General features: G+C 53.3%; 1 protein-coding gene across 6 annotated transcripts; it reads left to right on the forward strand.

Annotated features, from left to right (window-relative positions):
• The first annotated feature begins 2,300 nt into the window (after positions 1-2,300).
• Positions 2,301-10,617, forward strand: WDR13 (WD repeat domain 13). 6 transcript variants are annotated; one of them, XM_033202068.1, is made up of 10 exons: positions 2,301-2,432; positions 2,774-2,853; positions 3,525-3,765; positions 4,165-4,274; positions 4,398-4,528; positions 5,138-5,445; positions 6,612-6,792; positions 6,893-7,034; positions 9,701-9,819; positions 10,278-10,617. In XM_033202068.1, exons 2-10 carry the CDS (start codon positions 2,813-2,815, stop codon positions 10,460-10,462), a joined length of 1,458 nt encoding a protein of 485 aa, XP_033057959.1. In that variant the 5' UTR covers positions 2,301-2,432; positions 2,774-2,812; the 3' UTR covers positions 10,463-10,617. The 6 variants fall into 6 exon arrangements, with proteins under 6 accessions (XP_033057959.1, XP_033057963.1, XP_033057958.1 ...); XM_033202067.1 differs by having other exon boundaries at positions 2,340-2,472; XM_033202069.1 differs by having other exon boundaries at positions 2,370-2,432; positions 2,774-2,969.
• The last annotated feature ends 2,140 nt before the right edge of the window (positions 10,618-12,757 follow it).

Below are 12,757 nucleotides of genomic sequence, written 5' to 3' on the forward strand. Positions count from 1 at the left end.
ATTACAGGTGCAAGCCACCATGCCCAACCGACCCCATCTCTCTCTCTCTCTCTTTTTTAATTGATTTATGTTTGAGATGGAGTTTTGCTCTTGTTGCCCAGGCTGGAGTGCAATGGCACGATCTCAGCTCACTGCCACCTCTGCCTCCAGGGTTCAAGTGACTGTCCTGCCTCAGTCTCCCAAGTAGCTGGGATTTTTACAGGCGCCTGCCACCATGCCCGGCGAAATTTTTATCTTTTTAGTACAGAGTCATCATGTTGCCCAGGCTGGTCTCGAACTCCTAATCTCAGGTAATCTGCCCACCTCAGCCTCCCAAAGTGCTGGGATTACAGGTGTGAGCCACCACACCCAGCTTTTTTTTTTTTTTTTTTTTTTTTCAGAGACAGGGTCTCGCTCTGTTGCCCAGGCTGGAGTATAGTGGCACAATCACAGCTCACTGCAGCCTTAACCTCCCAGGCTCAAGCAATTCTTCTGCCTCAGCCGAGTAGCTGGGACTACAGGCATGTACCACCATGCCTGACTAATTTTTGGTAGAGATGGGGTCTCACTTTGTTCCCCAGGCTGGTTTCAATCTCCTGGACTCAAGTGATCCTCCCACCTCAGCCTTCCAAAGTGCTGGGATTACAGACATAAGCCACTATGCCCAGTTGACACCATGTCTTTAAAAAAAAAAAAAAAAACTTAAGGGAACCAGTTCAATAAAATGTCACCCTTGAATTCCCTGGGCTTCAAATATCCTCATCTGCAAATTGGCGATAGTAATAGGACCCACAACCTTCAGTTATTATGATTACATTGGCCAGGTGCAGTGGCTCACACCTGTAATCCTAGCACTTTGGGAGGCTGAGGCGGGCGAATCACTTGAGCTCAGGAGTTTGAGACCAGCCTGGGCAACATGGTGAAACCCTGTCTCTACCAAAATTAGAAAAATTATCCGGGCATGGTGTCAAATGCCTGTGGTCCCAGCTCCGGGAGGCTGAGATGGGAGGACTGCTTGAGCCCAGGTGGCAGAGATTGCAGTGAGCCAAGATCGTGTCACTGCACTCCGGCCTGGGTGACAGAGTGAGACCCCATCTCAAAAAAAAAAAAAAAGATTAAATAGATTAACATATATAAAATACCTTGAACAGTACCCAGCACATTGTCTCATAAATATTGTTCTTGTTAACGTTACACGTTTGTGCAGTGAGAGTCTAGTCTTTATCAATCACGTTACAAAAGAGTATTTATATTAAAAGACACTGATAAGCTTGCTACGTGACAAGGGAGATGCTGAGTCAATACAATACAGTGTGATCTTTCAGTGACTTAAAACATTGTTCAATTGATTGTATTTGTTATAAAAATAGTGTGGAAAACAACAGCTTTGAATTTTATGTCAGTTGATGTTAAGATCCAACAGGAAGTTAACCCTGATAACGTTAAGATGAACAATTTGAAATGCAGCTTCCTGCTGGAAGTTGAAATAGAGATGATTCAGATAGCCTCCTTGGATCCAAACCCCAAAGCTTATTTTGCCTAATTCTATCTTCTGTCTTTAGAAACTCAAGCCTCAAGCTTTCTGGGAGCATCCAAGTCCAACCATCCCAGTCACACACACACAACCGACCTTATTCATCCCAGGGGTGTGCAGAGGCCCACTGCAAGAACTGGTGAACTTTCAAGACGCCTTTACATATATGATGATTTTTTTATTACATTATTCAAGCTTTGCTTGGACAAGATTGTGCTGCTAAAAAGTGGCCTACAACACTTTTTTTTTAAAGACAGGGTTTCACTCCCGTCACCCAGGCTGGAGTGCAGTGGCGCGAGCTTAGCTCACTACAACCTCCGCGTCCTGGGCTCAAGCGATCCTCCTGCCACAACCTCCCGAGTAGCTGGGACTGCAAGCGCCCGCCACCATACCCGGCTAATTTTTGTACTTTTAGTAGAGACAGGGTTTCACCATGTTGGCCAGGCTGGTCTTGAACTCCTGGCCTCAAGTGATCCACCTGCCTCGGCCTCCCTAAGTGCTGGGATTACAGGCGTGAGCCACCGCGCCAGGCCCTACACCACTTTTAAAAGTCGTGTTTCTTCTCTTTTTATAATGTTGTACTTCTGATTTCTAGGGAATGATTCGCAAACTCACCCCTGACGCTATGTCCCTTGGACACTATCCTTCTATATACAAAAAGTGCCATTAACGAGTGGGTAGAACTCGAGGGGTGGAGCCTCCGTCCTTCGGCCTGAAGCGAATGTCCCTCAATGCGCCTGCGAGACTCCCACGCCCTGGGAAGGATGCCTATCGATTCGCTCTGGGCTCGGCAGCTCTTTCTGATAGCAGGCGGCCATCTTGCCTGGAGCCTGAGAAAGGGAGGAGAGACAGAAGGAACCGGCGACAGTGGTCTCAGGGCCGCTCCGGGGGGCCTCAAGAACCGGAGGCAGCCCCGGAGGTGGTTCCCGATCCCGGGCTATGCTCTTGGACCTGAGAAGGGAAGGCGGAGGGCGGCGGGGACAGGATGGATGGGGAATGTCAAGCAAGGAATGCTAGGCGGGGGAGGGGCGTTGCTATGGCGACTGGGGGGGCGGTGTCTGTTCTGAATCGCTGTGTGTCACCCCGGCGCTGCCCAGGAAGGGCAGGGCTGGGGTGATGACCATGGTAACAGCCGGGTGGGAGTTCGTGACATCTCTGGCGCGGAGGGACTCGATGTCTATGGCAGTAGTCGCCTGGCGAAAGGGACGGAACTAGATCCCTTCGCTCGGGACGCTCACATTCCAGGCCCTTGTCCTGCAGGCTCCCGCGGGCGGACACGCCAGAGGAGGAGGCCGGGGAATGGCCGCGGTGTGGCAGCAAGTCTTAGCAGTGGACGCGAGGTGAGGCGTGGGGTCGAAGCCCATGGGAGCAGAACTTACTGTGGTGCATGCGCAATGGCGATAAGTGACGCTGGGCGGAGAACTTGCCTTAATGCGGGTGCGTGGGCATGCCGGAGGTGAGCATGCGCAGTAGCGGGGGCGGGCACGCCCGCGGTGAGTTGGCTGGGCCAGAGAGGATTCTAAACAGCAAGCTGGGAAAGTGTGGTCAGATATGGGCATGCGCAAAGACGCTGCCTGTGAGAGGGAGGTGGGGCTCAGGCTAGTGACATCCTATCCCCTATGGGTGTCCCCTGGACTTTTTTTTTTTACATCATCACTTCCCCATTCTGACCCCATCACCTCCCAACGCTGACCCCCTTAATGTCATTCTGACTTCTGTCGCCCTGGTATACCGACCCCAATTATTGTCTGCACTGACTCAGTCACCCCGTATGGACCCCAGCAGGGCAGCAGACTGATACTGTTGTCTGCAAACTGACCTCATGACCATGCTCATTATTACTGCAGACTCACTCCCACTGCAGGACCAAGAGGTCCATCACCACTGCTAGTCATTCTAACCACCCAGGCCCCAGTCACTGCCACACATCTCACTCTCCTGCCCTATCCCCTGAGCTGATTGATTCCCTCTGTCCTGTGCCTGCTGCCTGCCCTGCATCCTGACCCTGCAGGTACAACGCGTACCGCACACCAACGTTTCCACAGTTTCGGACGCAGTATATCCGCCGGCGCAGCCAGCTGCTGCGGGAGAATGCCAAGGCTGGGCACCCCCCAGCGCTGCGTCGGCAGTACCTAAGGCTTCGGGGGCAGCTGCTGGGCCAGCGCTACGGACCCCTCTCTGAGCCAGGCAGTGCTCGTGCCTATAGCAACAGCATCGTCCGCAGTAGCCGCACTACCCTGGACCGCATGGAGGTGAGCTCCTGGCCACATTCACCCCCTGGGCATACCCTGCCTGCACACTTTCACTCCACTGACTTTAATCAAGCACCTGCTCTTTGCTGGGCACTGTTCTGCATCAGCAGAGGACAAAAAGATAATATGCCAAGTAAATCAATAAACAGACAATAAACTTGGTAAACAGGTCAGTAAACATATAGCAAGCCCTGTCTTGAGTATCTGCTGAGCAGGGGGAGGGCAGGAACAGCAGAACTCATGAGGAAGCCACTGCAGTAATACAAGCGGGCAGTGGTGGTGGTGACAGGGGGCACAGTGAGAAGTGATCTGGCTCTAGGTAGATTTTCAGGGCTCCACACCTCAAAGGTTCTCGGGTTTTTTGCAGGATGCACCCACCCTGACCCTTTCCATTTGCAGGACTTTGAGGATGATCCTCGGGCCCTGGGGGCCCGTGGGCACCGTCGTTCTGTCAGCCGAGGCTCCTACCAGCTGCAGGCACAGATGAACCGTGCTGTCTATGAGGACAGGTATGCACAGAGGCAACCAAGGCCGGGGGCGGGTTGCGAGGAGGAGAGGGGCCCTGGGGCAATGGCAGACTGAACACTTTTGCATCTACCTCCTGTCACCCCTCACTTCCTATTGGGGCCCAGGCCCCCTGGCAGCGTGGTGCCCACGTCAGCGGCAGAGGCAAGTCGGGCCATGGCCGGGGACACATCACTGAGCGAGAACTATGCCTTTGCGGGCATGTACCATGTTTTTGACCAGCACGTGGATGAGGCAGGTGAGCCAGTGGGTGGCGGGTTCCATCACCAAGCATTTGCCCAAACTGTGACAACCAACCGAGGCATCCTTTTCTGAATCCAAGGCCCCTGGCACACCTCCAAAGGAGGAATGACCATCCGTAAAGCCTTTTGCAGACTGAAAATCCCTCTGCAAAGTGGTCTGCAGAGTCTCAGTGCTTCGTCTATTGGAAAGGGCCTCAGAAGCCTAAGAGAGCCCTTTGCAGCAGGCTGCCTGGGTTCCTGAGTCACTTGGAAGAGTTCAAAGCCTTGGCTGATGATAAATCCCCTTGCAGAGGGCAGAGTGGGCTACAGTGTCAAGGGTTTTGCAAACTGCCAAGAACTTGATTATAAAGTGTTCGCTAAGACAGGAACTTTCTCACATTGCAGAAGACTTGCAATCTGCAAAGGAGCTGCTAAGACTTAGAGAGTTTGTGCAGAGAGTCCTCTGGGGTTACAGTTCCCTTTGTCAGCCAAGGAAAGCCCTTTGCTGAGGCCACTGTGCCTCATGCCGTGGGGCCCCAGCCCCTGGCACACAGGTCAGAGCCTTTTAGAGAGAAAAGTGCCCAATGAGTGTGCAGACTCCCACTAATGGCTTCTTGGCATTGCAGTCCCAAGGGTGCGCTTCGCGAATGATGACCGGCACCGCCTGGCCTGCTGCTCACTCGACGGCAGCATCTCCCTGTGCCAGCTGGTGCCCGCCCCACCCACAGTGCTTCGTGTGCTACGGGGCCACACCCGTGGTGTCTCTGACTTCGCCTGGTCCCTCTCCAATGACATCCTCGTGTCCACCTCACTGGATGCCACCATGCGCATCTGGGCCTCTGAGGATGGCCGCTGCATCCGGGAGATCCCTGACCCTGATGGCGCTGAACTGCTCTGCTGCACCTTCCAGCCCGTCAACAACAACCTCACCGTGGTCAGGCTCCAGGACACCCACTCATCAAGGGCTGATGGGCTGGGTCAGGAAGGCCATGTGAGGGATTCAGAGTATAAGGAGGGACAGCCAGGGGGGCCTAGGATCCCCCCGCACCCCACCCAATCTCGTCACAGCAGTCCTAGTGTGGTCAGATTTAAAAGGGAAGCAAATCAGAAGACAGGGGAGTGGGCTGGGCGTGGTGGCTCACGCCTGTAATCCCAGCACTTTGGGAGGCTGAGGCGGGTGGATCATGAGGTCAGGAGATCAAGACCATCCTGGCTAACACAGTGAAACCCCGTTTCTACTAAAAATACAAAAAATTAGCCAGGCGTGGTGACGGGCGCCTGTAGTCCCAGCTACTCGGGAGGCTGAGGCAGGAGAATGGCGTGAACCCGGGAGGTGGAGCTTGCAGTGAGCCGAGCTGGCACCACTGGGCGACAGAGCGAGACTCTGTCTCAAAAAAAAAAAAAAAAGGGGGAGTGCCATTCTTGGTCTGGGATGGCCTTGCTGTGGTATACTCCAGGGAGCACTAGCCAGGGGCAGGGTTCTGGCTCTGGGGCCCCTTTGGTCCCATCAGCTGCAGTCCTACAGTTTTCCAACTGCAGGGGCTACCTCTGAGGAGCAGGATGATGAGGCTGAGCCTTGTCTGGTCTGTCAGTGGCCCCACCATGTCAGACTCCAGTGTAGATTGGTCAGAGAGCAGGGAAGGACATTAGAAAGTCTGGTGTAGCCCGGAGTGGGGTGGGGTGAGGTGAACTGCAGAGGAACTGACTAAGGGTGAGCTTGTGGGCCGGGATCTTCCCCACATCAGGAGCAGCCCCACAAGTTCCAGAAAGGAGCAGCCAGGGAGCAGGGGAAAGCTGGGATCACAGGCCTAGATGGGCCCTGTGGTTCTCACACTGTGGGAGGACCAACCAAGGGGCAGCATGATGGCTCTGAAGGCCCTTTAGTCCCATAGTAGCAGGTGGCCTACTCTGGGCACATTGCAAAAGGGGCTGGCTAGGGAGGTGGATTCATGCCTGGTCACCTTGTCTACCTGCCACAGCCGCACTGTGAATAGACTCTAATAGGGACTAGCCAGTCGCATCAACAGCAGCCCCATTGTGGTCAGACTCAAGGAGGGCCTGGCTGGGAGCAGAATGATGATCTGTGCATTCTCCCCACAGGTGGGGAACGCCAAGCACAACGTGCATGTCATGAACATCTCCACGGGCAAGAAAGTGAAGGGGGGCTCCAGCAAGCTGACGGGCCGTGTCCTTGCTCTGTCCTTTGATGCCCCTGGCCGGCTGCTCTGGGCGGGTGATGACCGTGGCAGTGTCTTCTCTTTCCTCTTTGACATGGCCACGGGTAGGCAGACAGCAGGCCTGCATCTGAGTGCTCGCCCTCCAGCCCTTGCAGGGCACAGCCCTCACCCTCACCTTTGCCTTCCCTCCCTCTGCTGCTGCAGGGAAGCTGACCAAAGCCAAGCGTCTGGTGGTGCATGAGGGGAGCCCTGTGACCAGCATCTCAGCCCGGTCCTGGGTCAGCCGCGAGGCCCGGGATCCCTCACTGCTCATCAATGCTTGCCTCAACAAGCTGCTGCTCTACAGGTGGGTCCCCCATCAGGGCCTCCTGGAGATGGAGGGCCTGCCTCCTCCAGCACACTGGGACAGTAGCTCATCTCCTCCATCAGGTTAATTTAATTGAGGGAGCAGTAGTAGCAGTTAACAGTAATAGTAATAGCACGTTTACAGCAATCACTGCGGCCAGGCCCTGTTCGAAGCAGTTTCCACGTATCACCATATTGAATCCTTGCACCGACCTGTGAGGTAGGTGCTGTTATTATTTCCATTTTGCAGGCAAGCAAACTGAAGCATAAAATAGATTAGGGCTACCTAAAGCAGAGGCCTGTTTTCCTTTTTTCTTTTATTGTTTTTGTTTTTATTTTTGTGGGGGGCAATGTGGGGGTTACTGTCCCCACTCACATCTGTCATGTTGCCCAAATGCAGTTCTCAGCCTGGGCCACACATTGAAATGACCTGAAGAGCTTCAAAAACTCTTACCCGGGCCCCTCTGCAGGCTAGTAATTTCAGAAGCTTTGGGATGGGCCTGGGCATTGGTAGATTGAGAAATTCCCTAAGCAATATCTAGCCAGGCCTGAAAACCACTGCCTAACAGGATGCTTTTTATTCTACCCCTTTATCTCTCTCCTCCTTTTTAAACAATTTCTATATATACTTAAATTTTTTTTTTTTTTTTTTTTTTTTTGAGACGGAGTTTTGCTCTGTCGCCCAGGCTGGAGTGCAGTGGCCGGATCTCAGCTCACTGCAAGCTCCGCCTCCCGGGTTCACGCTATTCTCCTGCCTCAGCCTCTGGCGTAGCTGGGACTACAGGCGCCCACCACCTCGCCCGGCTAGTTTTTTTGTATTTTTTAGTAGAGACGGGGTTTCACCGTGTTAGCCAGGATGGTCTCGATCTCCTGACCTCGTGACCTCGTGATCCACCCGTCTCGGCCTACCAAAGTGCTGGGATTACAGGCTTGAGCCACCGCGCCCGGCCTATACTTAAATTTTTTAAAATTTAAGTGTACCCTTAAGTTTGTACCCATTTCCCACAGCCTCTCCTTTCTTCCTCCTGCCACCTCTGGCCTCCTTCTGCCACAGTAAAGCCCATTAACGGTCCACATCTTTCCACATATCCTTGTCTGTCTGCAAATCCTAGGCGTGTACACATATCCGCGTGTGTTTTTGTTTGTGAGACAGGGTTTTGCTGTTACCCAGATTGGAGTGCAGTGGCCTGATCATGGCTCACTGCAACCTCCAATTCCTGGGCTCACGCGATTCTCCCACCTCAGCCTAAGTAGCTGAGATTACAGGCACACGCCACCATGCTCGGCCAACTTTTTAAGTCTATTTTTTATAGAGATGAGGTTTTGCTGTGTTACCCAGTCTGGTCTCGAACTCATGGCCTCAAGTGATTCTCGCACTTTGGCCTCCCAAAGTGCTGGGATTACAGGCGTGAGCCACCTTGCCTAGCTCCCACCACAGTTTTGAAGGAAAGACATTTTAAAGAAATGGCCTTTTCTGGCCAGGCACAGTGGCTCACACCTGTAATCCCAGCACTTTGGGAGGCCGAGGCGGGTGGATCACTTGAGGTCAGGAGTCCAAGACCAGCCTGGCCAACATGGCGAATCCCCTTCTGTACTAAAAATACAAAAATTAGCCGAGCTTGGTGGCAGGTGCCTATAATCTCAGCTACTCGGGAGGCTGAGGCTGGAGAATTGCTTGAACTTGGGAGGCGGAGGTTGCAGTGAGCCAAGATCGTGCCATTGCACTCCAGCCTGGACGACAGAGCCAGACTCCATCTCTTAAAAAAGAAAGAAAAAAGAAATGGCCGGCCGGACGCGGTGGCTCAAGCCTGTAATCCCAGCACTTTGGGAGGCCGAGGCGGGCGGATCACAAGGTCAGGAGATCGAGACCACGGTGAAACCCCGTCTCTACTAAAAATACAAAAATTAGCCGGGCGCGGTGACGGCGCCTGTAGTCCCAGCTACTAGGGAGGCTGAGGCAGGAGAATGGCGTGAACCCAGGAGGCGGAGCTTGCAGTGAGCCGAGATCGCGCCACTGCACTCCAGCTTGGTGGACGGAGTGAGACTCCGTCTCAAAAAAAAAAAAAAAAAAGAAATGGCCTTTCCTACATTTCAAGTTTCTCACCAGGCAATGCCTTGTGGCAACCCCCCGGTCACCTGTGGGGACTGTGGTTTATTCTAAGGGCTGTGCAGTTTTCCACAGTGTGGGCGTACCATAGTGTGTTTATTTCCTCTCTTTGTGCTTGTCTTAACACCAGGATCTTTTAGAGACCCTTAGAAAGAAAAGCTAGTGAATGAAACTGCAGAGGTTGCCATTTATCCCAACAGAGATGGTTTCTGAACCATCAGTAACTCACACATCAGTCCCTATTTATAGTTTATGCAGTCATCTCAGAATTGGGTTTCATAAGCTGGATGTGGTGTGTGCCTATAGGTAGTCCCAGCTACTCGGGAGGCTGAGGCGGGAGGATCACTTGAGCCTGGGAGGTTGAGGCTGCAGTGAGCCATGATCGCACCACTATACTCCAGCCTGGGTGACAGAGTGAGATCCTGTCTCAAAAACTAAAACAAAAAAAATGGGTTTCATGCACCTTGAAAAGAACTTAGGCACAGGGGTGGGGACATAGGCCCACAATTTGTCTCCCTGCTGGGGCTGTGTTTTGACCCGCTCTGTCGTCCTCCTCTCAGGGTGGTAGACAACGAGGGGACCCTGCAGCTGAAGAGAAGCTTCCCCATCGAGCAGAGCTCACATCCTGTGCGCAGCATCTTCTGTCCCCTCATGTCCTTCCGCCAGGGGGCCTGTGTGGGTGAGTCCTGTAGGGACAGGGGATCTGGGTGACTGGGGAGGGGCAGGAGCCAGGGCTGGTGCCAACCTGGCTCAGACATCATGACACTCTGATGCCCTGACTTCCTGGGCCTCGTGACCACTCCTGCCCCAACAGCCTCACTCTGGGACTCACAGCTCCAAACAGCTCAGAGAACTCACAGTTTGCACTTGGTCTCAGCCAAAAGGCCGAGAAGTGATGAAAACTCACACTTTGAACGCACTTCCCCCCAAACAGCCCAGAGACCTCGCACTCTGCACACAGTACCGAAACAGCCAGGCGACCTCCCATCTAGGGATGGGGCCCCCTCAAACCTCCCCAAGCCATGCTGGGACCTCACACCTCGGACATACACCCTTTAACACCTCAGACACCTCAGGGACTTCCCACCACGGGCACCCCAGGCGCCTCCCGATGGCCTCTCCCTCTCACCCCGACAGTGACGGGCAGTGAGGACATGTGCGTGCACTTCTTTGATGTGGAGCGGGCGGCCAAGGCTGCCGTCAACAAGCTGCAGGGCCACAGTGCACCTGTGCTTGATGTCAGCTTCAACTGCGACGAGAGCCTACTGGCCTCCAGTGACGCCAGCGGCATGGTCATCGTCTGGAGGCGGGAGCAGAAGTAGGGTCCTGTCAGCCCTGCTGCTGTCCTCCATCCCACCCCTCTTACTCCAGCCTCGTGTTGTAAATAAAGTTTCGGTGGTCGTGCTGAGGGCCAGCTCCCAACTCTGCCGGGGACGGGCAGGGCAGCGGGCAGCTCCAGGAACACGGTGGAACGGGGTTCATTGACTCATTCGTGCATTCATGCATCGACGGATTCATTCATTCCACAAGCATTGATTGAATGTCTGCTGGGTCACAGGCACCGTCTTAACTGTTTTACACACTCATGCATTCGATAGACATTAGTGAGCCCCGACCGTGTGCCAGGAACTGTTCTGGCCACTGGGGATACTGCTCTGACCTAAACTGACAGAAATGTCTGCCCTCATTGGGCTTGCATCATAATGGAGACAGTAGACAAAAATACGGAACAGGCCAGCTAATGATGAGTGGTGTGAAGAAAATAAAGCAAGGATGGGAGACAGAGCTGCAGAAGTTGGGGGAGTGGGCTCTTTATGGTGACAGCATCAGGGAAGATGATCCTGACAGGGTGACTTTTTTGTTTTTGGCCACTCTGTCACCCAGGTTGGAATGCAGTGGCATGACTATAGCTCACTGCAGCCTCAATCTCCGGGACTCAAGTGGCCCTCACTTAAGCCTCCCAAGTAGCTGGGACTGTGGGTGTGTGCCACCACATCTGGGTACTTTTTGTATTTTTAGTAGAGACGGGATCTCGCCATGTTGCCCAGGCTGGTCTCGAACTCCTGGGCTCAAGCGATCCACTCACCTCAGCCTCCCAAAGTGCTGGGATTATAGGCGTGAACCACCACACCTGGCTCAGGGTGACATTTAAATAAAGACCTGAATGAAGTGAGTGGGAGTCATAGTGTAGGGGGAGAACATTCTAGGCAGAGAGAAAGCCAGCCTAAAGGCACTGAGGCTGGAGCGCTCCAGAAGGATCATTGTGTATGCCAGAGTCTTGCTGGACCAGAGTGTGACAGTAGATGAGGTCAGACAGGCCAGATGCTTCGTGGGCCACAGTGAGGACTTTGGATTTTTTTCTGAGTGGGGGTGACCAGAAGGTCTCAAACAGAGGAGGGACATGATCTGACTTGGTCATAGAGGCTCCCTCTGGTTGCTGAAGGGAACAAATTGGGGGTGGCCGTAGAAGCAGGGGACCCAGCAGGAGACCCCTCTGAGCGCAGTGATGGGGACTTGCACCAGGGTAGTGACAGTGGAGGAGGTGGCAGGGAACATTGGGTTGGACCCCCAGGGGATTCACCATGTTAGGCTGCAGGACTCTGCTGCCTCCTCAGGGGGCGATATTCCCAGACTCCTCCACATAGCAGCCCTTGCCTGGGCTCCACCCCTCTCTGTGCATCATGTTGTTTCTTGAAAGCAGGAGCAGACGTGTTGGGTCCTGGAGCTCCAAGCTGGTGCAGGAGCAACTGGAAATTAAGGCTGACCTGGGGCCTCCTGCTGTGTGGCGGAATCTCCATCCCTCAGACCACCCTTGTCTCCTCCCAGCCCCATTCAGGGTGCAAATTCCAGCACTGGAACAGCTCAGAGACCAAAAAGTGATGTTAAGTATTTGGGGGGAGCCCGAGAGAGGAGAAAAAGGTTTGAGTATTGATGGGGGTAAATAACCAAAATCGCTTATCAGTGGCCTCTGTCACCAGAAAATGTCAAAGTTACCTGAAATGGCAAAGAGGATCTTGCTCCGTCCCCTCCCTTCCTCCTCAGCTCCATTTGTTGCCATATATGCATTGACTAGAACTGCGACTGACATCTTGAGACCTTAGGGTCAGTCCACAGCTTGGTAGAGACTCCAGCTTGGTCCAGTGTTGCTGAGCTGCTGAACTCACACCAACAGTCTTGTTGGAGGGAAATAATCTCCCGTTTGTTCAGTCCAGTTATTTGACACTGTGGTTACTTGCATCCCAAGCATTTCTATCTGGCACTTCCATCTAATAGACCTCAGGGTACATGGTGGTGAGATAGGGACATCAGTGAGCTGGATTGTTCCCGTGGTAAAGGTCATGTATGTGTGTGTGTGTCATGGTCCCCAATACCAGCCCCAGGCCCAGTGATTTGCTAGGAGGACTCCCAAGACTCAGTATGTGGTTGTATTCATGGCTATGATTGATTTATTACAACAAAAATATATAGAGCAAAATCAACAAAAAGAAATGGTGTGCAGGACCAACTCCCAGAGAGACCCAGGCACAAGTTTCCAGGGCTCCTCTCTCATTGGAATCACAGAAGATGTGCTCGGTTCACAGTAATGGGTTGTGACAATACATGCGAAATGTTGCCAA

The sequence above is a fragment of the Trachypithecus francoisi genome, unplaced genomic scaffold (assembly GCF_009764315.1).
Source record: "Trachypithecus francoisi isolate TF-2019V2 unplaced genomic scaffold, Tfra_2.0 Lachesis_group6, whole genome shotgun sequence".
Classification (NCBI taxonomy): domain Eukaryota; kingdom Metazoa; phylum Chordata; class Mammalia; order Primates; family Cercopithecidae; genus Trachypithecus; species Trachypithecus francoisi.